The sequence below is a fragment of the Gnatocerus cornutus genome, chromosome 9 (assembly GCF_029298725.1).
Source record: "Gnatocerus cornutus isolate USDA-ARS CGAHR chromosome 9, icGnaCorn1.1, whole genome shotgun sequence".
Lineage (NCBI taxonomy): Eukaryota > Metazoa > Arthropoda > Insecta > Coleoptera > Tenebrionidae > Gnatocerus > Gnatocerus cornutus.
In genome coordinates, this window is record NC_142241.1 from 10901154 (window position 1) to 10928797 (window position 27644).

A 27644-nucleotide genomic window follows, 5' to 3' on the forward strand; every position below is an offset into this window, starting at 1 on the left:
GAAAGAAAATTGGAGATTATGATATCAGAGTGGAGCAGGCTGAGTTCAAGGAAATTACTGTTACGGCCAATTCGGAAGGTGCCAATGTATCGATGGCCGTCTTCAGGGGCGGGACGAGGGTTGGAAGGTCGTTCCGGCCCGATTTCCTGCTGGTAAGCGAAATTTGCATTATTCAGAAAATTCCAGACGTACAGACAGTGGATTGGAAAAGCGGGAACTTACTATGTCGCCTCGAATTTTATAGCGTTTCCAATTACTTTTACCTCGCCCTGATATGACAGCAATAATAAGTTTCCAACTGTCGGTTCATTTCTATACAGCACATTCAACATGTATGAAATAAAATTGTCACAATTCTTTTAAGATTGATTTTCAATCAAACGCTCAAATTTGTCGCTTGTAAGCAAATGTTGCAGTATTGCCTTATATATGTTCTCCTGTCAATCGTGGATTCGTAACTCCGAAAGCTCTTAAAATGAGTTCCACGCTTATTTGCCATACATCAATCTGCCATTCACAGAAGTACTAATTTTCTCACGAAACTACACATTTAGAAAAGATAATTATCGTGTATGTATCATAATTAAACTCTACGTGGAATCAAACCAATTTGGAATCTCTAATGAAGCCCATGATTTTATGTGGGAGTCGAGCATTTATCCAAGTTCTCAAGATTATCTTTCCACACTTTTACTCTTTTTAGTTTAAATTTATTTATTTGTAATAAATTAAAAATTAAAAAATTAAACCACAATGAAGATTTTTTTTTTGATTCGGTACGAGTAATCCCTTGCGGCGGCATTGACATGATATAACAGTCCCGAAGGTTAACTAGAAACTTCATTAATCATTTTAAATATTAAATGCAAAATTAAATCCGGATAATTTTATTATCCCGACTTTATTGCTTCATAGATATAAGTCTACAGTCACGATGCTTTAGCTTACATAATTAAAACAATCAATTTGTTGTTATCACTTAGAGGAAATGTGTTACAAAATTTTAAAAAATTTCTCAAACTGCTTTTAAAATACGCGAATTTTGGTCCTGATCCTTGAAATTTCATATTTAAATTCTTTAGGTCAAAGGAATCTCTCAAATTATCACATCTTTCTTCTATAGATTCTTTAATTCACTTTGGATCTTTCCGATTTGCATTTTTTTTGGGTTCTTTGGACTTTTTGCAATGTCCTCTAGAAATTTACATTTTCTTATTCCATCATGTGTTTTTAGATTCCGTCAGAGCATATTACTGTAAATCTTTATTTCTTCCATTTTCGAATTTCATCCTGCCAAAAAAATGATAAAAAAAATTTAAAATTTTCTTGTTAATTACGGAACTATGAACATTCAGCGAGACAAAGTTTCGAAAATTTTCATTATTTAGTGTAACCAAAAGTTTTGGAAATTCAAAAAACCTTAAATCAGTCATTTGTTGAAGGAAAACCTTAAAATTTGTAGCATTTTTCCCTTGATTTACTTGATTTACCAGTTACTTTTAATGCGGCAGCAACGAAATTTGCCATGGTTACTACTTTTAACATGCTTTTTAATCGTGCCGAAATACAAATTTATAGAGCAAAAGAAACACTTTTTAGAAATTTATATTTCAAGATCCACCATTTCCTCATAATGAATTCACAAAAAAGTGTCTCATTCAAAATTCCTGAAATTTAACTATGATTTTGAAACTTGGCAAAGTTAATACACGACTCAAAAATAGTAACTTTCCCAAACTTCGTAGCGGTAGCTCAAAAATTACCAAAATTATAAATTTTACTGGAAGATGTCGAAAATTTTTGCTTAGACGCCAAAATAAACTTCTCTAAAATTTTAGTTTTTAGCTCTACAATTTTACAATTTAGTAGAGTTAATCCACGAATCAAAAACAGTAAATAGTTATTGAGATCTTGTTGCCAGTGTAAACGAGTCTGAAGTCTGTGAGAAATTGCAAAAGCTAGAACTCACCACTCTCTAGGTCTATTCGTGGCTTTAAAATTAAGAATTCATTCCTTCAAGTCCTTTTGATGCTATAAATTGGGTGCTTTAAAGTCTTGATACTCCTAACATAATCCCAATAAGATAAAGATAAACCCGAGGGGATTCTTAGTTTCATTGACCAAATAAAGAAAAATCCGAAAATCTGCTACTTGAGATTCTACAATAGCTATGTTAGCAACAATTTGCAAAATGGTAGAAGTAATATTTTACGTACTGGCGTAACATCTATTTCGCATGAGTGAAAAACAAGATTTTTTCTACAATCGCAGCGAAATATAAATTTAGCGATAAATACTTCAAGTGACAGTTCTGACAATAATTTTGAAGTGAACACTTAACTTGACCGAATTTCCGCACTGTTTTGAGGCCTTTCCGCAGATTCAACTGTTGGACTTTGAGAAATCGGCGCAGATATGCGTGAAATCTTAACAAAACTCATTTATAAATGGAGATAAAACAATTTACGCACTCATCTGTCACTAAAAATGACTATATAAATGTCGACTTTAGACTAATTTTATCTTTATATTAAATAAACTTCGAGTTAATGAACCGAAAACTTGCAAATTAAAATTGAGGATTTTGAAGCCTCTTAGAATTTTAAAAATTCGCTCATTAGTCATAACATTTTAGGAACATTTTTCATCAGTTTCAGCACTGAATAGAAGTAAAAGCACATGAAATAAGCACACGAGTGTGATCAATAATGAACAAATATTTTGACGAAGAATGAAATATTCTATTGTACGTGATGTCAATATCGAACGTTTCGAAATTGAAAAGATAATTCTTTTTATACGTTTCACTGCCATAACAAGCTTTATCAACATGTTTGCAATGAAATTTTGATCCTACCCAGTAGTAAAACACTTGAAATTTAATTAAACTTAATATTACTTAAGACCGAAAAAAACAATAAAATCTTATGCAAATAAATTACTGCAAGCAATTTTGTGGCGTACGTCGTCTTTACTAATTTCCTGCTGAAGTAAAGCCGCGCCAACAGAAATATTGTATTTCCAAGGATTACGTTGTCATAAACACAATTTGTTTTGACGCAATATTTACAGACAAAGAAAGGAAATTCCGAGGTAATTTTGAATCTGCAGTAATTGTTCGGAGCAGTTTTACTGATCTCATTAAACTTCTGTAATTAAACCAGATTTTTAATCGGAGCAGGAAGGCTGTATTGTCATCGTGCAGTTGAAAAGTTTCGCCTGGAAAAACGATCCTTGTACGTGTAATTTGTATTTTCTACATGTTAGTTCAAAGCTTCCACTGTGACAATTAAATCGATCGAACTGAACGAAGCGAGCGAGACTGAATTAATTTCGAGCGGGACAGGATCAGAAATTAAATTAATCCAACTTGGGAAAAATGTTACATACTTACCGTTTCTTGTAACAAATTCATTTTATTGCTTTTCTAATTAAAACACCACGAAGATCCCTATTCTCGTGACCTCTCAAGACCTAATAGCGCCGATTACGACATCTCCCTCTCGGGGACGATCTTTTTAATATCTTTAAGTTGGGATTCTACATGAAAATAGTTTTATTATAAAATATGGAGCATTTTACATTGCGTAACAGATTAAGGTACAAAAATAAGCACAAGTAAAAAATCCTAGCGATACATCGCGTGCCCAGGGGTGACACAGCCCCTAATCGAACTTCATTGATGTTCTGACAAAACTTCCATTTCCAGGTTAGACAAAATCTGAAGGACGCGGGAGAAAATTACAAGAAACTGCTTCTGGCACTGAAATTTGGTGGCGTTCCAAGCATTAATAACTTAAACTCAATTTACAACTTCCAGGTGAGTTGAATTCAGTCAGTTTTTTTCAACTTGTACTAAATAATTATAAATAAATAACAAAAATACAACACTCAACAACTCTTTTAGGACAAGCCGTGGGTTTTCGGGCATTTGGTCCAACTCCAGAGAAGACTTGGAAAAGACAGCTTCCCTCTCATCGACCAGACGTTCTATCCAGACCATCGAGAAATGGTAAGTGGTGACGGTTTTAGGCAGTTTTGTAAAGCTTGATTTCGCGTCCACATGCATTTCTTACTGTTCTGTCGCAGACAAATGCCCTGAAAAACGATAAGTTCAATTGTGACAGTGAAAAAGCAACCAGATGTGCAGGAAGTGCAAACTTTCAGTTTAACTATTTATGGAATTCGTTGTTTATAATGGAGACGGATTTTTATTTTGTATTTCCCGTTCAGAAGGAAGCGTTTTACTTGTTTGCGAGCATCTTTCGAGGAATTTCCATTGTTTTTCAACGGTTTTAAATATAGGATTTGCGTGCAACTAGTTTATGAAAATATGCGCATATGCAATGCAAAATAGAGCGGACTTGATAGAATTAACCCGGTAAACACCAGTGCTGAAATTTTAACGAGAAGTTATTACCGAAAAGTGGCAAACTTAGCGGATTCTAATGTTGCAAAAAACGTATTAACGTTTAATACTTCAGTGAAAGTTTGTTTGAATACAAAAAAAATCTCCGGGATTTAGTGACTTTTTTCCAAAATTTATCATGTGTAAAAGCGAGCTCGTTAAAGTGTCGACTTTAGTTTTAATAAATTAATGGAAGTAAAGTGTTGAAACTTTAATGGATACAAGAACTATAACAACGAGTCAATAAAGGAGTATTGTGGAGTGAACAAAAGCTGAATACAAAGTCCTTTAAAAAGCACGCAAATATGGTTAGGATTGTGTGCATTCGCCAGAATAATTAATGCCAATAATCGCTCCATTTATTTCTAGTTCGCTTCCCTTATTAAAAAAGGATTATTAAAAGAAATGTTCTCTCGAAATCCCCGGAAAATATAGATCTTCCGGTGTAACGCAAAGGATTATTTCTGTCTGTAATCCCATTGTGGTGTTAACAAAGAAAAACCCACACAAAATTTGGAAGCCTCCTACTTACTTCTTGTGCATGACAATTGCTGGTCATCATGCAGGCATCCGGCATTTTCGTACACCTCCGGTACTTGCAGAAGTCGATGCGACATCCACATCCGTGCTTGTATATCACCTTCAAACCTTTCCTTTGTCTCCTCGTTAAGTCTTTCCATTGGATAGCCATGCCACACAAATTAATATGGGCTTTAAGACTGTTCACGTAACCGGAAATGGCATACAATTTCCCGACTTCCAGGTTCACCCCGCACATTGCTTCATCTGGAGCTGTCAATAGTCGTCCTGACTTGAGCGCCACTGAAGCTTTCTCTGGAAGCTTGTAAGCCTTCCGGACTCGAACTTTGTACACGCGAGTCGAATTAAGCACTTTGTCTCGTTTGACTCGAGCCAGAATAACTGCAAAAAGAAAAAGTGTAGGAGTGACACATTTCACAATTAAAGACGTGAAAAGGCTAATTTCGCTGTCGGCCTGAATGCTTGATGGTTTCAAGGTTTCATTACATAACAAATCTCTCGCCGCGTTAATTAGCACCATTGGTTTTGAACTTGGGGAGTTTAATCAAGGTCCCAAGGGACTAAGTGAAAATGCGTCTGGCCGAACAGGTTGCGTCAGTGTGTACGTAATGTCTTAAAATATTTTCGCTGCATTTGCTCGTCATGAATGGGCTGTTTGATCTTTCATTGCAAAATAACAGTCTGTTTTCTTTTATAAATAACATTTTACAACGGCATTAAATCATTTACAGCGATTACAAAACCAGCTATTTTTGTATTTTCATCAAACACTGAAACAGAAAACCGAGGAGTAACTCGAAGAAATAATAGCTACCTTGAAAGTTGTTATTAGAATTTATTCATCCGTGGGGTACGAAGCAAATTTTTTGACCAACCACACACGATGGAAACAGTAATTGCCTTTATGGAAATCTTGCTAACGTGAAACAGTCTGTCACAATAACGAAACTTCAGCACTTAACGAGTTTATAACTGTCAAGCATATAAACCAAAGTTTTGCACTTTTACTTTACCACAGTAAACCACCCGACTCTCTTAGTTCAGGAATTTAAAGCTCTTGTGTTTAAATTAAACGAACTTTGCTTTACTTTTTTCTCGCATGCCAGTAATGTAAATGCAAAGAATCCATTAAAATTCCTTGCAGATTTTGGCAAGATTATCATGGACAAAGTTGGTGTTGAAGCGTCACATCTTCTTAATTGCGAATTTTGCCAACTGCTGAGTGATGGCTGCTTTATAAAAAATAAATAAATTTGGAACTTTGCTCTTGGCGCCATTCTTTTATTGCCGGACTAAGCCGATAATTCTACCGGATCCATCATGCTATGTTTCTTCATTAAAATTTTAGTAAACTAAACAACGGATAGACAGTCCAATTACGTCAGTAATAAATTATTTATTTTCTCTAACAACATGCAGGACGAAATTGTAAAGGGGCCATAAGGCATTTCAGGACTGTAAACGAGAACACAGGTCTAAAAGTTTAATGTATTCAATTACATACGCTCAAGACGTTGGACAGAATTATTTATTTATTATTCTTAATTTGAGTCCGAATCAGATTTAATTTTTTCAGTATTTTAGATACAATCCCACAATCTATCTAAAACGTATTTTGTATTTATAAACATTCCATAAATTGAGTTTATTAAAAATTAATTTATCCGGCGAGCCGAAATGAAACACGAAACCTGTGTCGGCTGCTCCGTACAAATTAATTTTTATTAAATACTATTTATAGAGTCTCCACTAATTAAAAATACGTTTATGTTAGAGAATAAAACGAGAAATACGATGAGGTTTTTGTACATTTTCAGCGCTTGGTTACAAATGTGCAATTTTATTTAATTTCAACTGAAAATTTTTCCTTAATAAACCTAATTTCATTATCATCAAAACCAAAAAAATGGAGATGGAACTGATTTTATAAGTGGATTAAAGTTTGCTGCAGTGCGAAGAGGAAATGTCCAGAGGCAACAAATCGATGTGTCATGCCGGCTAAATCTATTGTATTTATGTAATACAAGTATTTATAAAGTCTTCATAAATTAAAAGTTCGGTGACGATTTGTATCGCTTATTTAATTATGTATAATAAATTCCTGGAGCGATTTTTCAATTTTTGAAAACTATAACTATCAGTTAAGATTAATGGAGTTATGGCGTCGTAAAATGAAAATAGCTAATTCAGCCGCACGACACTGCTTTGTGCTCGTATTTAAAATTCATAGAATAATTTTTATTTCAAAACCAATATGATTATTTAAAATTCATGGAATACATTACAAAAATTACAATCCTAAATTTTTTAATCAAAGTGTCCTTATTTGTGACAGTTTCAGAATGTTCCGCGTACTAAACCTGAAATGAGAATTCTCGCCGTTTGCTGTATCGATCATCCAACAGTATTTTCACCGTTAAAACAACACGAACTTTTCATTCTAGCATCTCATACTAGACGTGCCAAACGCTATAATAATAATTTTCGCAGGTTCATATTTGCGGTACTTTCGCTTTCCTAATTACAAAATGTAAAATGAAATTTTACGGACTGTCATTTCATAATAAAGTCAGACTCGAGGATTATAAAAACTTGGGAAAATGAGCAGGAATTCTGTTGATTGTCGGATGACGGCTTAAAATGTCCACGCAGTGCTTAGTTTTAATTACGTTTGATATTTATTGAATTTTGCTGGATTTGCATGTTTCTAATGGCGGTATGCTAATGCGAACTGCAGAGAGGAAACGTGAAAAAATTGCTCCAGCTACTGATTTTTGATAACCAAAGGTGAAGGCTTGGGATTGTTTACAATGGTTTCGTGACTGGATTACAAGGAGTCAAAAAACTTGAACCAAGACCGCGATATTAAATTTGTTGTTGTTATATTATTTATTCATTTGTGTAATGTTCTTTTTTTGGAAGCACTCGAAGAAGTGCTCATTTCGCGAACTTGGTCATTCTGCCGGCTCGCTTCATTCAAAGCTAAAATTTTATCCACTCGACATAACAAGATCGCTTACATAACGAAATTCTTTCGGCTGTTTTCCTTCATATGTCAGAAGACCCATCATTACACGCTCCCCGAAATTTGTCAGACGTACCAAGGCTAATTTAATTACTCCAATCGGTAATTTATGGCAGTGGCGCCGTTTGTCCAGGGAATTCCCAAGAAAAATCGCCATTATCAACATCAGCATATTTTCTTGATTACACTGCGCCATTGCAACCATTAGCAATTACAATGCGAGCTCATTAATTTTTAATTGGAACAGTTGCGACTTTGCGATTTATTGTTAAGGCCAGTATAACTTAACTTACCGAAGTCCGAATCGCAATACTGGGATTGAGGATGACTTCTCATACAGGTACAGGCATCTGAATATTGCAGGCATACCAACGTTATTGCTAATGTGAATACAAGCACGTCTCCTCTCATACCTGTAAAAGTCGACAGTAAATCACACTTTGTTATGTCTGAAAGGGGTCACAATAAAAGAAACTTTAATCAAATCCACGCACAAATTTATTCGGGATGGCTGAAACGACGCATGATAAATGGCGAGTTGAGACAATAAGAAGATTCAAAAATTGATGGACGGAAAGGGGAATTTTGTGTGGTCCCTTCAGCAAGCTCCACGGATTAGGTAAACCCTCTTTCCATCCTATATTACATAATGTGGCGTCTACCATTATTTATACTTTTCTGAGACGCGCAATAATAAATAAACTTACGTAATGATAAGCTAGAATATGAATAGGCACTTAAATGAATATAAAAACAAGACTTATTGCCTGAGAGGGCTTGCACAAAAAGTGGTACAAACTTTAGTCCCTAATCCATTTATCTATTCCATCTACAAACGTAACAAAAAATTTATCATATTTGCAGCTTCCGTTATAACCTGATAACGTTCCGACTCTAGTGATTTCGAAGATTAATGTTATCTTCATGCATTCTTAAGAACCTATTGTCTTTAGCTCTCAAGTTTTAAGTGCTTTTCGCTCTGTCAGTTGACAAGTCGATAGGAATTAGAGAAGTAATGCAATAATTCTTGTGGACAACAAAAAGCGTGTGAGCTCGCAGTTAAATCAATAAATTGTGATTTGTGTCACTGCAGAAACGCTCCTTTAATTTCTGAGCTCCAACAAAGTAAATATATTTTCCCAGGTGGAACTTAATTGCAATGTTTTATGTAAGTACGTGCAAATGAAGTTGACATATTGCTCCACCTTTAGTATGATAGGTGAAATCCTAGTGGACACATAAATTCGAGGTAATCTAATTCGCACCAAATACGTATTGGAAGTGATCCAATTATCGACGATACGAGTATTTGCTTGGATAGGTTTGATCACCTCAGTTGACAGTGTTATCGGAAACAAAGATATGATTTTAGGAGCATAGAAAGTGAATTGGATTTGACTGATTTCACCTTAATTTATGAAATTGGAATCTAGAAAGTTAACTTATCATTACCAAACATAGAACACCTTCAATTTCAGCTGTTTGAAGCGATCAGGCGCGGTAAACTTAAGTTCTAAGCCCGTCGGCGTTTCTAGTTACGATTTGAAGCCAAAAGTTTAAATCTGACCCACATATTTAATACAAATGAGTTCTTAACTCCAAGAGAGGTGGGCCACCCTAAAATTGTGTTTCATCCAATTTCAACAAAACTTTCGTACCTTGAACAACGTAATCGTTTTGTAAAAGTATGACACTTTTTATTTTTTTAATCTAGACTCAAAATGAAGTTAAACGGCTTTACTTTCTAGTCTAGAAAGGAAATTGTCAGCAAACGTTTTGTTTAGTCGTTTTTTTAAATTTGTGCTTTCCTCCCAACTTGCTTTTAATTTTGCACAGTTAATAATCAACTCAGAAATATTATCCTCTCAAAAAATTGATTGCCATAGCATTAAAATTAGCAGAATGGCAACTCTTAATATTTAATTTGGGATATTTTTAATTTATTTAAAAAAAACGGAAATTTACATATTTTGTTTTATGTCTTTATGATTAAGTACACTTAAAAATGTCAAAAAGTACACATTTTCACATATTATACATTTAAAATTGAAACTATCGAATGACAGACCTCAAAATTTTAGAATTTATTTTTAGAGTTTATTTTTCTTCAATAAATAGAATTTTGGAAAATTTGTTTTTACTGTTCAACAGATTTGGTAGTTTTGAAATTTGGTACAAAGAAATAGGTAATTCAAAAAGTCTAACCTTCTCAAATTTCATTGCTTTAGAAAAAAAATTGACAGAATTAGAAATTTTATTGGAAAATATTGACGATCTTTGACTAATCTAGCAAATAATCTTTTGCTCTATGATTTTGTAACTTGGTACAGTTAATAATTAGTTCAAAAGTAGTAACCTCGCCAAATTTCATTACACTGGAATAAAAATTGATTGAATTCAGAATTTTATTGACAAATGTTGAAGATTTTTGGCTCATCTAAAAAATAAAAATTTCTAAAATTTGTGTATTCAGCTCTATAATTTTGCAATTTGGTACAGTTAATAAATACTTTAAAAGAAGTAACCTCCCCAAATTTAATTATTGTATGATAAAAATTAACGGAATTTGGAATTTTATTGAACAGTGTTGGAGATTTTTGGATCATCTGGAAATAAAAATTTCTAAATTTGTGTCTTCAGCTCTATTATTTTGCAATTTGGTACAGTTAATAAATACAGTAGAACCTCGGTAATCCGGACTCCTGCTAATTCGGTGATCGCTGTAATCCGGCCGGGCAATGAGCTTTGCAGGGGGACGGGCGGGGGCAAGTGTAGGTGCGGGCTGCCATGAACCAATGCGTCGTCAGTCTTTTGTTTATGTAAAGTCTAATGTTTTATGTAATTTAACTTATTCTTTTTCTACATGAACATGTACATTTTTGTCTTTATGCTTTCATTTAAAAATTGATTTGAGAAACTAAAGTTAAACATGTGTTTTAGTACCGTCAAATATGGCATACTATAATCCGGACGCCTCGATAATCCGACAAGGGTCTTGTTTTTGCCTCTCCGGATTAACGAGGCTCTACTGTACTTCAAAAGTAATAACCTCCGAAAATTTCATTACTCTAGAGTAAAAATTGACAGAGTTAGAAATTGTATTGGAAAATATTGACCATTTTTGGCTCATCTGAAAAATAAAAATTTCTAAAATTTGTGTCTTCCCCTGTATAATTTTGCCATTTGATACAGTTAAAAATTAGTTCAAAAGTAGTAACCTCGCTAAATTTCATTACACTAGAATAAAAATTGATTGAATTCAGAATTTTATTGACAAATGTTGAAGATTTTTGGCTCATCTAAAAAATAAAAATTTCTAAAATTTGTGTATTCAGCTCTATAATTTTGCAATTTGGTACAGTTAATAAATACTTCAAAAGAAGTAACCTCCCCAAATTTAATTATTGTATAATAAAAATTAACGGAATTTGGAATTTTATTGAACAGTGTTGGAGATTTTTGGATCATCTGGAAATAAAAATTTCTGAAATTTGTGTCTTCAGCTCTATTATTTTGCAATTTGGTACAGTTAATAAATACTTCAAAAGTAATAACCTCCGAAAATTTCATTACTCTAGAGTAAAAATTGACAGAGTTAGAAATTGTATTGGAAAATATTGACCATTTTTGGCTCATTTGAAAAATAAAAATTTCTAAAATTTGGGTCTTCCGCTCTATAATTTTGCAATTTAGTACAGTTAATAAATAGTACAAAAGTAGTAACCTCGCTAAATTTCATTACACTAGAATAAAAATTGATTGAATTCAGAATTTTATTGACAAATGTTGAAGATTTTTGGCTCATCTAAAAAATAAAAATTTCTAAAATTTGTGTATTCAGCTCTATAATATTGCAATTTGGTACAGTTAATAAATACTTCAAAAGAAGTAACCTCCCCAAATTTAATTATTGTATGATAAAAATTAACGGAATTTGGAATTTTATTGAACAGTGTTGGAGATTTTTGGATCATCTGGAAATAAAAATTTCTGAAATTTGTGTCTTCAGCTCGATCATTTTGCAATTTGGTACAGTTAATAAATACTTCAAAAGTAATAACCTCCGAAAATTTCATTACTCTAGAGTAAAAATTGACAGAGTTAGAAATTGTATTGGAAAATATTGACCATTTTTGGCTCATCTGAAAAATAAAAATTTCTAAAATTTGTGTCTTCCCCTGTATAATTTTGCCATTTGGTACAGTTAATAATTAGTTCAAAAGTAGTAACCTCGCCAAATTTCATTACACTAGAATAAAAATTGATTGAATTCAGAATTTTATTGACAAATGTTGACGATTTTTGGCTCATCTAAAAAATAAAAATTTCTAAAATTTGTGACTTTAGCTCTATAATTTTGCAATTTGGAACAGTTAATAAATACTTCAAAAGAAGTAACCTCCCCATATTTCATTACTGTATGATAAAAATTAACGAAATTTGTAATTTTAATAAACAGTGTTAAAGATTTTTTGCTCATCTGGAAAATAAAAATTTCTAAAATTTGTGTCTTCCGCTCTATAATTTTGCACTTTGGTGCAGTTAATAAATACTTCAAAGGTAGTAACCTCCGCAAATTTCATTACTCTACGGTGAAAATTGACAGATTTAGAAATTTTATTGGAAAATATTTACTATTTTTGGCTCATATGAAAAATAAAAATTTCTAAAATTTGAGTCTTCAGCTCTATAATTTTGCAATTTGGTGCAGTTAATAATTAGTTCAAAAGTAGTAACCTCGCCAAATTTCATTACACTAGAATAAAAATTGATTGAATTCAGAATTTTATTGACAAATGTTGACGATTTTTGGCTCATCTAAAAAATAAAAATTTCTAAAATTTGTGACTTTAGCTCTATAATTTTGCAATTTGGAACAGTTAATAAATACTTCAAAAGAAGTAACCTCCCCATATTTCATTACTGTATGATAAAAATTAACGAAATTTGTAATTTTAATAAACAGTGTTAAAGATTTTTTGCTCATCTGGAAAATAAAAATTTCTAAAATTTGTGTCTTCCGATCTATAATTTTGCACTTTGGTGCAGTTAATAAATACTTCAAAGGTAGTAACCTCCGCAAATTTCATTACTCTACGGTGAAAATTGACAGATTTAGAAATTTTATTGGAAAATATTTACTATTTTTGGCTCATATGAAAAATAAAAATTTCTAAAATTTGAGTCTTCAGCTCTATAATTTTGCAATTTGGTGCAGTTAATAATTAGTTCAAAAGTAGTAACCTCGCCAAATTTCATTACACTAGAATAAAAATTGATTGAATTCAGAATTTTATTGACAAATGTTGACGATTTTTGGCTCATCTAAAAAATAAAAATTTCTAAAATTTGTGACTTTAGCTCTATAATTTTGCAATTTGGAACAGTTAATAAATACTTCAAAAGAAGTAACCTCCCCATATTTCATTACTGTATGATAAAAATTAACGAAATTTGTAATTTTAATAAACAGTGTTAAAGATTTTTTGCTCATCTGGAAAATAAAAATTTCTAAAATTTGTGTCTTCCGCTCTATAATTTTGCACTTTGGTGCAGTTAATAAATACTTCAAAGGTAGTAACCTCCGCAAATTTCATTACTCTACGGTGAAAATTGACAGATTTAGAAATTTTATTGGAAAATATTTACTATTTTTGGCTCATATGAAAAATAAAAATTTCTAAAATTTGAGTCTTCAGCTCTATAATTTTGCAATTTGGTGCAGTTAATAAATACTTCAAAAGTAGTAACCTCCCCAAATTTCATTACAGTAGAATAAAAATTGACAGAATTTGGAATTTTATTGGAAAATGTTTAGTTACGATTTTTGCCTCATCTAAAAAATAAAACTTGTTTGAAGAAGAACTGAGAAATTGGACTTTCAATTTTAGTTTTTATTTTTCTATTTTTAGCCATAAACCCCTTCCATTTACCCCCTAAATGAAATAACCTTCAGTTGGCTATAATTAATTCTAAAACATAACTAATTTCGCAGTTCCTTGGAGTACAACCCCATCGACAACAGAAACAGGCATCTGCCCTGTAATTCATATTAATTACATAACAAGATCTCTGATACTTAGCCTGCCATCAAGTATATTCCACGTAAGATATTAACCCAACAAAGTTAGCCAAAGTGAAGGATACTAACTGAATTGCTAACTTAGCTTTAAACCACAACCTGAGACCTTTATTGTCAATAGGGAAATCAATCACTTGGAAATATCTAAACAGAAAACTGAAAGAGCTTTTCGGAAAGGAAGCAATCAATTACCAACCGTAAGAAGAGTAATTGTCTCGTTTTAATGACCTGTCAATTACAATACAACTTATTGTTGATGCAGCTCATGATACAATGCATCAAAGGTGAAGTTTCGTTGGAATTCTATTTTAATGCGTTTAGACGTTGCATTGGTTTCAATTGCAATTAAACCATTCAATGCAATCACAAGGGTTATGTAACTGCAGTTTTATACTGCAGCTGCACGATATAAACAATCCATTTCTCGTGATGTCAAATTACAAATGTGACGAGTGGTCCAAGTTTATTGTTATGACGGTTTTTTAATCAGATCTACAACCACAGTTTTGTAGGTGTATTCTTCACTGTCAAAGCCGCGCAAGCACCACATTAATTTTAAAACCAGAAGATGCGGTGGATTTTAACTATTGATCTGCGGAAATATCTAAAATTTACTCCACAATGACCACATGTGCCTCCCATCGAATCAAACTTTAACTGGAAACAAGTGCGGTTTTCAACCAAATCTAATTTCAGCTGCTTTTCGTAAATAGAAAGTTAAATTTTCATAGGCCGCAGCCCACACCAGTTGTCATATCGAATCAGCAAGCAAATGAACAAAAAAAATGTATAAATGGAGTTGTGAAGGAGTGTCACTGCTCATTTTTTAGAATGATTCAACGATACCATGTAATTTAAGGCGGGTGCTCAGCCCGAACATAATTCAAAATTAAAAGTCAAAGCTTTGGGAATATTTTCCTGAAAAAAGCTCCGCCACCGGAGCCGCGATAAAATCACCAAACTTTCACCACCATTAGGAATTATCCGTGGGAATTCGGGTCCAAATCGCCGCACGAAAAATAACAGCAATTTGTACGACGGGGCATTAAAAATTAATTTTGGAACGCCCGTCCGGCGATGCTATCAGCGTCTGCCAATAGATTCGAGATCAGCATAGCCGCAAGAACCGCTGCCCCACTGAGGACCATAATTAATGGAAGTGATTCACGGAGTCTAGTCGGTTACGAAATGTGAATAAAAAATTACCTTGTATCGACTACCGCACGTTACTACAAAACCGCAGATGTTCGGAGAATTTTGCATCCATGTTACGCCACTGCACTAGGAAAGTGGGCCAAGACTGACCTGTACGTGGAGGCGCCTCTACCACTTAAGCCATATCAGAGCGTTTGCTAAAAATCTACGATTGATTGTTAATCGACGGTTTTATTGACACGTTGTAAAACATGAGACTTCACACAATTTATCGGTATGCTCGTAAATTTTAAAGACACAAACCGATCCGTGAAGTTATTTATGGTTGCTTGGAGTTAATCTCAATCTTATTGCAATTCTTCAGTTAACCTCCTTCTGCTTCTAGCCTTGGTACAAGTCTAGATATTTTTCCCATGGAATTAGAGGTACACCTGTTGCTTTCTTTTGGGATGAATAAAATAGGATTCTGTCACAAGAGGGTTCTGTTCTTTCTAAACCACGCATCACCTGTATGTCGTAAATTTTCACATGCACTCAAAACGGGAGCAATAAATTAAAACGTTGCATTATAACGTTTGGGGACCTTTTTCAGTCCCAGTTGACAGGATCGTACTTAACTTTAGCGTGACTCGGAACACATTTACGTTCCAGAAAACGGTTACGAGGGAAATAAAATATTCAAACTAACCTAAATACATCTAACCCTTCTCCTAGACTTTGTTTTATTACACTCGACAACTCATTACTTGTCCGTGAAAATCGTCTAATATTACATTTAAGTTTACATTCTCAGATCCAATTCCACGCATGGTAAAGCCTGCATAAATAGATCGATACTTCGAACTAAATAACGTGAAAAGTCATAACTATCAGAAAATTGAGATTCTAGTGGAAACGACATCACTTGAGATTTTACGAGCCAATCCAATAACGGACCAACCGTGAGCCAATTAAATTCTATTGGATTAAATCGATTACAATGTTTTGGTCGAGTTTTAACAAATTGATTTTGGAATTCGAAACTGCAATTTGGGGCGGTGTTGACAAACTAGATATCCTGAAATTCGGTTTTATTTCAAAGAGATTACAGTCTGTAATTTTGGAGTTATTTTGAACATGGCAGATTTCAGAGATGAGTTTCCACGCTCTAAAAGCAGCAATTACAAAATTCTTTTGAAGATCCCGAAGAGGAAGACCAGAAGGTCCTTTTTTATTTGCACGCGCCCAAGTTGCTACAAAACCGCGAAGCAATCGCAATTTATGTTTATTACTAATGTCAATTGATGATTTTTGGCTCATCTAAAAAATAAAAATTTCTAAAATTTGTGTCTTTAGATCTATCATTTTGCAATTTGGTGCAGTTAATATATACTTTAAAATTAGTAACCTCTCGAAATTTCGTTGCTCTAGAACAAAAATTGACAGAATTATGAATTTTACAAAAAAAATTTTGGCTCACCTAGAAAATAAAAAATTCTAAAATTCGTGTCTTCTGCTCTATAATTTGGAAATTTAGTACAGTTAATAAATAGTTCAAAAGTAATAACCTCTCCAAATTTCATTGCTCTAGAACAAAAATTGCCAGAATTTTGAATTTTATTAAAAAAATGTTGGAAATTTTTAGCTTATCTAAAAAATAAAAAATTCTAAAATGCGTGTCTTCTGTTCTATAATTTTGCAACTTGGTACAGTTAATAAATAGTTGAAAAGTAATAACCTCTCCAAATTTCATTGCTTTAGAACGAAAATTGACAGAATTTGAATTTTATTAAAAAAATGTTGGAAATTGTTGGCACATCTAAAAAATAAAAATTTCTAAAATTTGTGTCTTCTGCTCTATAATTTTGTAATTTGGTACAGTTAATAAATAGTTCAAAAGTAATAACTTCTCCAAATTTCATTGCTCTACAACGAAAATTAACAGAATTTTGAATTTTTATTAAAAAAATGTTGGAAATTTTTGGCTCATCTAAAAAATAAAAAATTCTAAAATTTGTGTCTTCTGCTCTATAATTTTGCAACTTGGTACAGTTAATAAATAGTTCAAAAGTAATAACCTCTCCAAATTTCATTGATCTAGAACGAAAACTGCCAGAATTTTGAATTTTATTAAAAAAATGTTGGAAATTTTTGGCTCACCTAAAAAATAAAAAATTCTAAAATTTGTGTCTTCTGCTCTATATTTTTGCAATTTGGTGCAGTTAATAAATACTTCAAAAGTAATAACCTCCAAAAATTTCATTACTCTAGAGTAAAAATTGACAGAATTTAGAATTTTATTGGAAAATGTTAAAAATGTTTGGTTCATCTGAAAAATAAACCAATTAAATTCTATTGGATTAAATCGATGACAATGTTTTGGTCGAGTTTTTACAAATTGATTTTGGAATCCGAAACTGAAATTTGACTGTGTTGACTGTTCACTGACAAATTAGAAATCCTGAAATTCGGTTTTCCATTTCAAAGAAATTTTGCCATAGTCTGTAATTTTAGTTTTTTTTTAACATGGCAGATTTCAGAGATTAGTTGTTTCCACGCTCTAAAAGCAGCAACTACAAAATTCTTTTGCAATATCCCGAAGAGGAAGACCAGAAGGTCCTTTTTTATTTGCACGCGCCCAAGTTGCAACAAAACCGCCAAGCAATCGCAGTTTATGTTTATTACTAATGTCAATTGATGATCTACAACCTTGCACTTTTACTCTTACGATAATAACCGTTTGACACACCAAGAAGACATTTGGAATTCAAGTCACTAAGGCGGGTAATAATGCCAGAGGTGTGTCGAGAAAACTAGACTATTTAGTAGAATTGGCTCGACTTCAGCAAAGTCGGAAGTGAAGATATTTGCCTTAAACAGCCGCGATTTTTCAGTGTGCATATTTTCGACTTGGCAGCTTACAAATAAGAAACATTGTAAGATAATGTGACTCATTTAGAGCACAATAAACAGTCTGGAAGAGTTTCAACAAAAATAACGTATGAGCGAAACAGATTTGGATGAATTTCTTCTTATTTTTAGCAGCGTCCGTATTTCATTTCTTCATTTTTTTTAAGTGTGAAGTGTAAATAAGCCAACACTGAACAATTACCAGACGAATAAATTAATTAAGCAGATGTACATACAGTGCAAATAAACGAAGATGAAAGGAAAATATTGCTTAATTATTGTTCACGCTGCGACGGCTAGACAATACACAACTGTTAAACAATTTTTCCGTAAGCAATTTTGCAATTCCCACGGTTGGTAGTACTGGCTTTTATGACATACGCCTGTGGCGCAAATCGCTGTTGCCACCTCTACGAAAATTCGCTGTAAATCACGCCGACATGTCAATTTAGGTTTAATGTGCGTCGCTTACCATTTCTAATAGTAAATAAATGGACATGAAATAGAAACTAATTACTTATCTCGATATGCAGCCGACATACGAGACGTTGATTTATCCATTTATTGTTATCTGTTAAAAATAGTCAATTCAGATGACAACTTTCGCAGTCTTTAATGAGCCCATTTAAAAGGCAAATCATAAACGAATACTATTGTGCCACAACATGTGTCTTTTTTATTCATCATTGTAACGAAACCAACTTTTGGTATGTTAATTGAATTTGTCGAAATAGAATGAACGCTGGTGTTTGCAGATGAAACTTTTAATTAAATTCGTAGGTATCCGGGGCGTTGACTTCATTTTGGGACCGTCATTCAGAGGATTACATTTTTACGGCAGTAATCAACGGGGACGTAAATCGTTTTTCAGAGTTGCTGTCATTTCCGGTAAACCAAAAACAGCAATATCTATGAAAAGTTCCTCCATGACTAGTCTAGACCACAAATTCCTTTCGGAAATACTTGGCGATTCACGTGTTATCACCAAACCACAAGAATTAATTCCCTCAAATCGCACAGATTTTCATCGAAATGATGTCATTTTATTTCTGCGAGTTTTACGAGGGGCTGTTAAAAAACGCGAGTTATAAACAAATAAAGGGAAGCTTTTAAGCTAAATTTAACGTAAACATTAAATCCGTAAATAAAAATGTGGCGACAAATTGAGTTTCGCTCCAAGACCATTAAGCTCCTTTTGTTTTATTATTGGAAGAATGAAATTTATCAAATGAGACTATTTTCGAAAAATGTTGCGACAATGAAGCCCCGCGATATTAAAACCGATACATCCTCAATCGCCCACGTACAAAAATTGTCGACAACAATATTTGGAATCTTCTCCTTCAAAGTGGTTACCGACTTTAACTGCTAGAAATTACAACCTGTCGCTATGAATATTTATTAGACACACTCTGACCACAAATTATTCCAACTTATGTAATCGAATCGGGTAAACAATTTGGCGAGTGCTTCAGATAAATCGATTTCATTTTCATTTTTCGTGCGATGTAATAAAATCGAGTTGATTATTCCTTTTGGATACATTGAACCCATAACAGTTTCGGTGTCTTGGAAGTGCTTCCATATGAGGTGTGTCATTAAAAAGAGCATTTTTATTTACATAATTTTATTTTGAAGGAGCAGCTGCGCAAATTTGAGAAAATTGAGGGAAATCCTTGAGTTTGAACCACTTTCGCTTTTACTCCACTATCAGCCAGTATTTGGAAAATGGAGTGTGAATTCCCGTGAGAGAAACAGTCATTTTCCCGGGAAAACCAAAATAAAAATGCAACGATAGGGAACCCTTTTCTCAGATAACTCTGTCGTGGAGTTAACAACACCACAGAAATAATAGAAAATCCCACAAATCCCGTTAATTGTAAAGGGATTAGTTTATTTTCGTCGAATTTGGTGCGTTGATCTCATTACGAAGAAACCGAAATTTGTTTGTAAACAATTTGCGTAATTCTATTGTAGAGTAAAAATAGTACAAATTTGACGTCATATCAAACCACGCGTCGCTGATTTAATTGGGAAAATGCGGACACGACGTCATTGACAATTTGGTCTGTTCAAATTACTGAATCTACGCTTACTCACATGATAAATATTTGCGTAATAAGAAAAGGGACTCCGATTTTTCCCGTCGACTTTGGTCCGCCAAAACAAATTATATTTAGAGCGAAACGATTTTTTTCAATCGAGACTTAAACTTACTTGTCAGGTTTTATGGCACTATTGGTTAAAAAAAAAGGTGAGCACACGTGTTGCGCGACACTGTTGGCGTTGAAATAACCTACTCTCGAAGCAATCACCGTACAGACTGGCGCTTTACCCAAGTTCACATACTATACAATCCTTGATCCCACCTCAGTTTCGTATGCTTTTTGGTATCTTCAGTCGACCGAATTTCATTGCATCATGTTCTACATTGCACATTGCGATGATTCATCATAATAGCTTGCACTCCTAACGCCCTTTTTGCAGCGGCTGAAGACGATCTCATCATCACTAATTAGGTCGAGACGACGAGGTGGGTCTTGAAGATGAACTGGTCGTAAAATTGGAAATTGTCGGGGTTGGAGGAAGTTTTAAAAATCTGACTTTAATAGGCTAATTACAACTTGGACGCAGATACGACAAATGAGGTGTTAAACAACAGTCGTGGACACTTAAAGTGTCCTGAGGTTTAGATTAAAAAGTGTGGTGCTGACTATTTGATTAATGAGCAATAATGCAGCTAATTGGGCAGTAATTCAATGCTAACAGTTCTAATTGAGTTCTTCACGGGCATAAATTAACCACAAGAATGCAATGCAGAAACGTTTTTATTGTAGGCTACAATTAAATTCATATGTTGGGTAATAAAGGTTACAATTTAGCTACTTTAACGTATTTTGACAAACTCCTGCCAATAGTAAAGTACTGAAACTGCTTCTAATTTAAATCAATTTCATAATGAATCAAATGAGACCTTTGTCTAGACGTGTAATGTTTAAACACTCATTACAACAATTGTGAAATTTTTCTTTTTTCAACACTCACATCATCCATAAAAACTGTCATTTCGTTACAATAAGTAAACAAATATTTATACAGAGTCCAGTCCCATTTTTCATCACGATACACTTTGCTCTATAAACAAAATTCGCCAGTACTTAATACAAGCAAAGTCCCATTGAAATATGGTTTTTAATTAAAACTTCTTTTTGATGTCAATGAACAGTCTGGCTGATGAAAAAACAAATCAGTTCAAGACGTTCTTCTTTCTATTCTATTCTAATAAATCGCTAAGAAAAATATAATCAGGGCCGACTCAAGGCCTGTTCAAGCCTCAAGCAAACAAACCATACTCTTACATTGTACTCAAAAATTGACACAGAGATTTATGATTTAATGATACAACGATAAGAATATTTGATTGTTTGCGTCTGCTACATTTATTGTTGATTGTAAACAGTCGGTAAAACAAGCGGCGAATAAATGCCTTTAAAGGCAATTTCATTGTTAAAGTATTTTTCTATAAATTTTATTACAAGCACAGACATTAATAATGCAAATATATTATTAATTACACGTAGTTTTAATAATTCATTCCGAATTTATTACGTGTTGTTACTTCTAATTATCTAATTCTCATTCCCATGTTGTCCACAGAGATCCTGACAAGTAATTATCAATTAAATTATTTGATTATGGTAATAAAAAGTGCAATTACCGCCAAGTAGGATAGAAAGTTAATAAATTATATCAGTGTAGTATTATTATTCCCACAAATAATTTATTACATATTTACTTCTTCGTATTAATGAGTCAGAGTTTTATTCATGAAACATTTCAGGTGGTTGACATCACATATGAGTACTATCTCATCGTTTTTTAAAAGGGAAAAGCGCGAACAAATAGCTATTTCCGCCAATCTCCCCCATTTCCGTTAAGAGTGGCAGTATTTTTTATTCCGATCAGGTTCAATTATTCATTTCAAAAAGTACGAAAGTGATGTGGTTCGTTTAGCTAGTCGCATTCTGCGCATTTCTTTCTGTTTACTGATAAATTATAAGAATTGCGTGAATAATTAATTGCCGTTGACAAAGAATCAATTAAAGAAGAGATTACAGTTTTTATGGGATCAAATATCTGTTTTATACTTATTTTTCTTGACGTCTCGCTGTTTATTGCTCTCTGCAGCGAATTTAAAAATGACAGTCATTAAAGAATATGACATTTTTACGACTTTATAGTTGGAAGGTTTGTCTTAATATTTCAGAAAAGTCCGGAGTTTTGCCAAGGTTTCTGCATAGACACATTAATTTTTTAATTTTATTTAAAGGTGTGGGAATATTTGGACTACAATTGTAATAAATTTTTCTAGGGTATATAATTACATTTTACGAGTTGTGTTTGTATAGAATAATCTTCTCAGTCTAACAATAGAAAACGTGACAGTTTATTATAAAGGAAATCCAAGCAAAACGAACGAGCGAAATAAATCAATTAACAATAGACTCTTACTCTTGAGCTTATTAAATCCGTCTTCAAATATCTCTACTCGTTAAAGTTCCTGTGCTGCAAATTCTATTTATTTATAATTGGGAAGTCGAAAAGTAAAGTTTTTGGAGCGCCAATTATAGTCAGCACAGAAAAATAATAATTTAAGATTTTTCCTTCGTTTCTTTATTTTAAAACTTGCAAAACTCGACTACCATCCTTTAAACCCCAAACTTCAAAGTCCTCTATTTTTAGCGGTATAGATAAAATTTGAATGCAAGTCGTCTTCTCGATAAACATAAATTTCGAATAAAGTTCAGATAGATAACACCAAAGTGGGAAAATCGCAGAATATAAGAAAACGAACTCCATAAATCGAAGTAAACTGTCAGAGTTAAGAATTGTGAAGACCTTCTTCTAGTGGTCATAACGACATTAAAAAAGTAATAGTCGGGCGGAATTAAAATTAAAAATATCACGCGTGAAATCGTCCCAAATCAATAATTTTTATGACGGAGGTCGCTTCTGGTGCATCAGTTTTTTATAAAAAAATCTGAAACCTCTGGCATCGACCATACGCATTCCAATCGGAATTTATGATAAAGTCTTTTGAAGTAACAGTTGATATCATAAATACCCAAAAGCCCACTCGCGTTTTGAAAACTTGGCGCCATTAAACTGTCGAATTTCTTACCCGTAATTGATTACCGATCAGGGGGCCATTTTTCCAGCCAAATTAGGTGCTGGGTACAGTGTGACGTACAATCAATCATTCGTCGCATTATTCCCGGATAATCAATTACTTGATGGTCTCAACGATTATTTCATCGCGCGTAAACAAACAAATTTTTTACTTAATAAAGCGTGAAATTTGATTTGCAAATTGATAATTATAAATAAAATGTAATAAATTCCTGTAAAAGCATGTGTCATGTTGAGACAGCAAAACTGATCAATCACTATGTAATTCCGTCACCTTTGATAGAGGTGGTCTGAAATGCGTCGTCGACGCATTTTTATGTAAAACTCCAAAAATCTGTCAGAGGCAACAAAGCCTTTTGAATTATTCTAACGATTATGCGTCGGCACTATAAAAACACAAATTAATTCACTTTCAGCTGCAACAAAAGCTCACCCTCTCGTAGTTCTTTTTGTCCCGAAAATGCCGCCATTTGTGGGAAAATATAAAACCACCTTTTATGTGATTATCTAACCACATTACTGAGATTGTTCAGGAGCTTAAAATACAAAAGACACACCTTATTGCATTGCAAATTAGAAAAACAGCTTTTTAATATGATAGGTGAATTAATGAAGGTTTCCATTGTCAGATTCGCGTGGAAACTGAGAAAGTTCCAAATCAAAATTCGTTTTCTCTAAATATAGCCAAACGTGTTTTCCTTATTAGAAGGTAAAGGTCAGAAGTTTGTTTACATTACTGACCATAACATTCACGCCGTATTAATCAAAATACATACTCTTCTAGGGCAATGCAAAGTTAATTAAACTTGTTTATCTTCACTTTGGGTGTTTGTTCATTATCGCGCTCTAACACGTGTCAGTAATATAATTAAAGACTGACGAAAACTTAAAATAGAAGATTAATTGGGAAACTGATCTAAAATACATTAGCATCCGCTTCTAAGTCTTGGTCTATTTCCTAGGTGGAACGTTGCTTTGGTGTCATTTCTGTACAATATACTAGACCACTGCTTGCGCAACAGTCAGCGCTAAAGTTGTAAAACGAGGAAATTTATTGAAGTTAGTTTAGAACAGAGTTTAAATAACAATTTTATGTGGACCTTGCACAAAATAATGGTTTGTTGTTATTGAAAACACATAAAATCAGTCTGGTTTTAGTTTATCGATCACTGAAGTCTAAGCACGCGTTGTAACATTTTTTTGATTAGTTGTAATATCGGGCTAATGATGATCACATTCAAGCCACTGATTAGATTTGGATGTCCACTCTCAAAATTAGCTTATAATTGAATTCAAAACTTCTGCTCATAATTTTATTCTGGAGTTCAGAATTTGATTAACGGTAAGACTAATTTAAAAATATTTGAGAGTGTGAAAGATGAGATTTCTGTTCTTTTTCTCACAAAACTCGTATAAAATCGAAAGATATTATAAATTGGTATCGAATTCTAATACTAAAACTTCCTCATTAAATTATTGCGCGAACTTCAGGAAACTTGGAAAGAAGAAAACTTCAAGTATTTTGACGCAACGTTTCCAAGACTTTTTCACTTATTGATTCAACGACAGCTCCATATTACGTAATTGGAAAATTTGTTGACTGTCAGTCAACATTACCAAATTAATTCAGTTTCGTGAAGAAATACTAAAAATATTCACCGAGCAATTAACAAAATAAAATACAAATTTTCGTGTGCGATAACAAATATTTTCACAGTTCACGCAATTTTCCGGCTAAACACGTGATATAATTCCGTATAATTCATGATTTTAAGTTAGACAAACATTTCTAACCACAAAGCTATTTAATTTAGCGGTCCGTAATAGCCGAATTTAATATAGTGACGACCGTCCAACTACGTCAAATTTCTCTGAACTGATGTTTACAACAGTCATTCTCAAAATTGAACTTCTTACTCTCACTTTCGCATGTAAATTACACCCAAGTGAAGCATTTAGAGTTGGATAAAACCCTCAGGGTGCCATAAACCTGGCACCTCAAATATGGCAATTTGCTCGTTTGTTTGGTAGATTCCATTACGACTTCCGTATTTTTTGTGGTGATTAAGTCATCTTTATGGCAAGAATTTGAGAAATTCCACAACAGACTGTTATCGTAAATAATGTAACAGCTCACCATGACCGTGAATTGTTTTCGTTTTATTCAAATTACCTAATAAAGAGATAAATTCGAGGACGTCACGGTTCCATGTGGGCGTCCAAAGATGCACTTTTGCATCCATGCACAGCGTGGATTCTGTTTACTTTCGTAACGTAAAATCAGAATAGTCCATTTCAAAACCCCTCGGCATTGAAATTAATATTAATATTCAGCCGTGGAAATCTCAAATTAATTTTAATTCGATTGATTGTCCTCGAGGAACGAAGTTTCGAGCTAGGATATGTGACGTGACCTGATTTGTGTTTTACTGACATTTATGCGTCCATCAGTTAGTTTGGAAAATAACGCAGTGAAAGTGGTCTAAAATTAACACTGCGGCGGCTTTTAGGTTCGATATAAACAGCGTTTTCGTAAAAATGAGGATTTAGACCAATAAAAATTGATGGAAGCCGCACTTTTTAAGAGGTAATTTCAACCTTCAAAGACTCATGTTTTCTCGTGGAAAATTAACCGGATTCGGCCGGGGATTATTTTGCCAATTTCAATTGGAATCTGCAGGAAAAACTCATCAAAGATCGATGCAAGCTGCGGATGTTTGACCCGAATACGTAGCCTGAGAGAATGCCGTTTTTATTTTAAGAAAAGTAATAAAAAAATGTACACAGATATGGTATTTGCTTTGTATTAAAAAAATCTTAATTTTTATTTATTTTTTTTTAAATTGTGGTCACATTCAAGCCACTAAATAAATATTTTAGGCGATCACAACAAATTATTGGTTTTGTCGCTGACTTGCACAATTAAATTTCACAAACAGAAAAAAACAAATCTGGCGATTTTTGAATCCCTTAATTTCCAATCTCTTCAACACTTCTAATCTCGCCTTTGCTTTGGTCTAAAATAAATTCGCTCCACGCGAATCACCAGAGTATAAATCCAGCGAATTGTCTCCTATTTTATTTTCGAATGCGACACTTCTGGAAATATTTTGTGCAATAAAAGTTTAGAAACAATTTTATAGCTCATTGATTTTTACCTGCGCCATTGTCAACAGTAAAAATTGAGCCAATGAATAAATTTTTTTTTCTTTTTTCCAGATAACAGCCCCCCGCTTTCCCGTAGTAATAAAAATCGGGCACGCCCACGGAGGTCTGGGCAAGGTGAAAGTGGACAACATCAACGATTTCCAAGACATGGCAAGCGTGGTCTCCGTCGCCAACACTTACTGCACAGTCGAACCCTACATCGACTCCAAATACGACATCCACGTCCAAAAAATCGGTACTAACTACAAAGCCTTCATGCGTAAATCCATCTCAGGATGTTGGAAAACCAACACTGGATCCGCCATGCTCGAGCAAATTACCATGCCGGAAAGATACCGTTCTTGGATTGATGAAGTCTGCGATTTGTTTGGAGGCTTAGACATCTGCGCTTTGGAAGTGGTCGTTGGAAAAGACGGCAGGGAGTATATTATTGAAGTTAATGACAGCGCGTTGACACTGTTAGGAGACTCCCAAGAGGAAGATCGGAGACATATTGCGGATTTGGTGGCGTCGCGAATGCAAGCGATTTGTAGACCTAGAACTCCTCCGAGTGAGGAACCTGTGCCGCCTCCGGTGGGACCGAGAGGAATCTTAGGGAGTTTGACAAGTCTGACACACACGGAGACGCCGCCACCGAGCGCTTCGGATCATCCATCGTTGTCTAGCGTCGGCAGGAGGGACAGCCAAGGTAAAACGAAACTTTCAAGTTCCCAAATTGTTCGTTTTTTCGCTAATTTATTTAACTTAATGGTAAACAGCTTTTTAGAGGTACGATATGGAGCTTTTTCCCCAGCTCGAGGGTTTTTATTAGACACGTAACATCGAGTTATTGGATGAAAACCTCCGCGTTTACTGAGGTGAAATAACGTTATTTTAGCAGGGAAAAAGCTCGAAGATATTTTTTGTGCCTCTAGAGATTGAAGTTAAAACAACTTTTCCAGTTTTCACGTTTCTATTGTGTAATATTTGGGTTTGGTGTGTTCAATATTAACCTTTCGTTTTTTTAGCGTCCCAGAGCAGCACGGTTAGTAGCAGTGGTCCGAGCACTGGCCGTCTTCCAGATCCTCCACCTAGACCGTTCCAGCGCCAAGGCAGTCAGCAACAAGCCACGTCCGAAGACACTGAAGACACAATGAAGAACTTGAGAAAGACCTTTGCTGGAATTTTTGGCGATATGTAACCTCGTA

The 27644-nt window shown here is 33.8% G+C and overlaps 2 protein-coding genes across 2 annotated transcripts; one reads left to right on the forward strand and one right to left on the reverse strand.

Moving 5' to 3' along the window:
- Syn (synapsin) lies at positions 1-27644 on the forward strand. Its single transcript, XM_088046819.1, has 5 exons — positions 1-152; positions 3710-3820; positions 3908-4012; positions 26509-27145; positions 27465-27644. The coding sequence occupies exons 1-5, from the start codon at positions 93-95 to the stop codon at positions 27635-27637; spliced, it is 1086 nt and encodes a 361-aa protein (XP_087902945.1). The 5' UTR covers positions 1-92; the 3' UTR covers positions 27638-27644.
- On the reverse strand, positions 3991-20472 carry Timp (Tissue inhibitor of metalloproteases). The gene is made up of 4 exons (XM_088046820.1): positions 20317-20472; positions 8267-8386; positions 4941-5329; positions 3991-4098 (listed from the first exon to the last, which is right to left on the reverse strand). The coding sequence occupies exons 2-4, from the start codon at positions 8382-8384 to the stop codon at positions 3991-3993; spliced, it is 615 nt and encodes a 204-aa protein (XP_087902946.1). The 5' UTR covers positions 8385-8386; positions 20317-20472.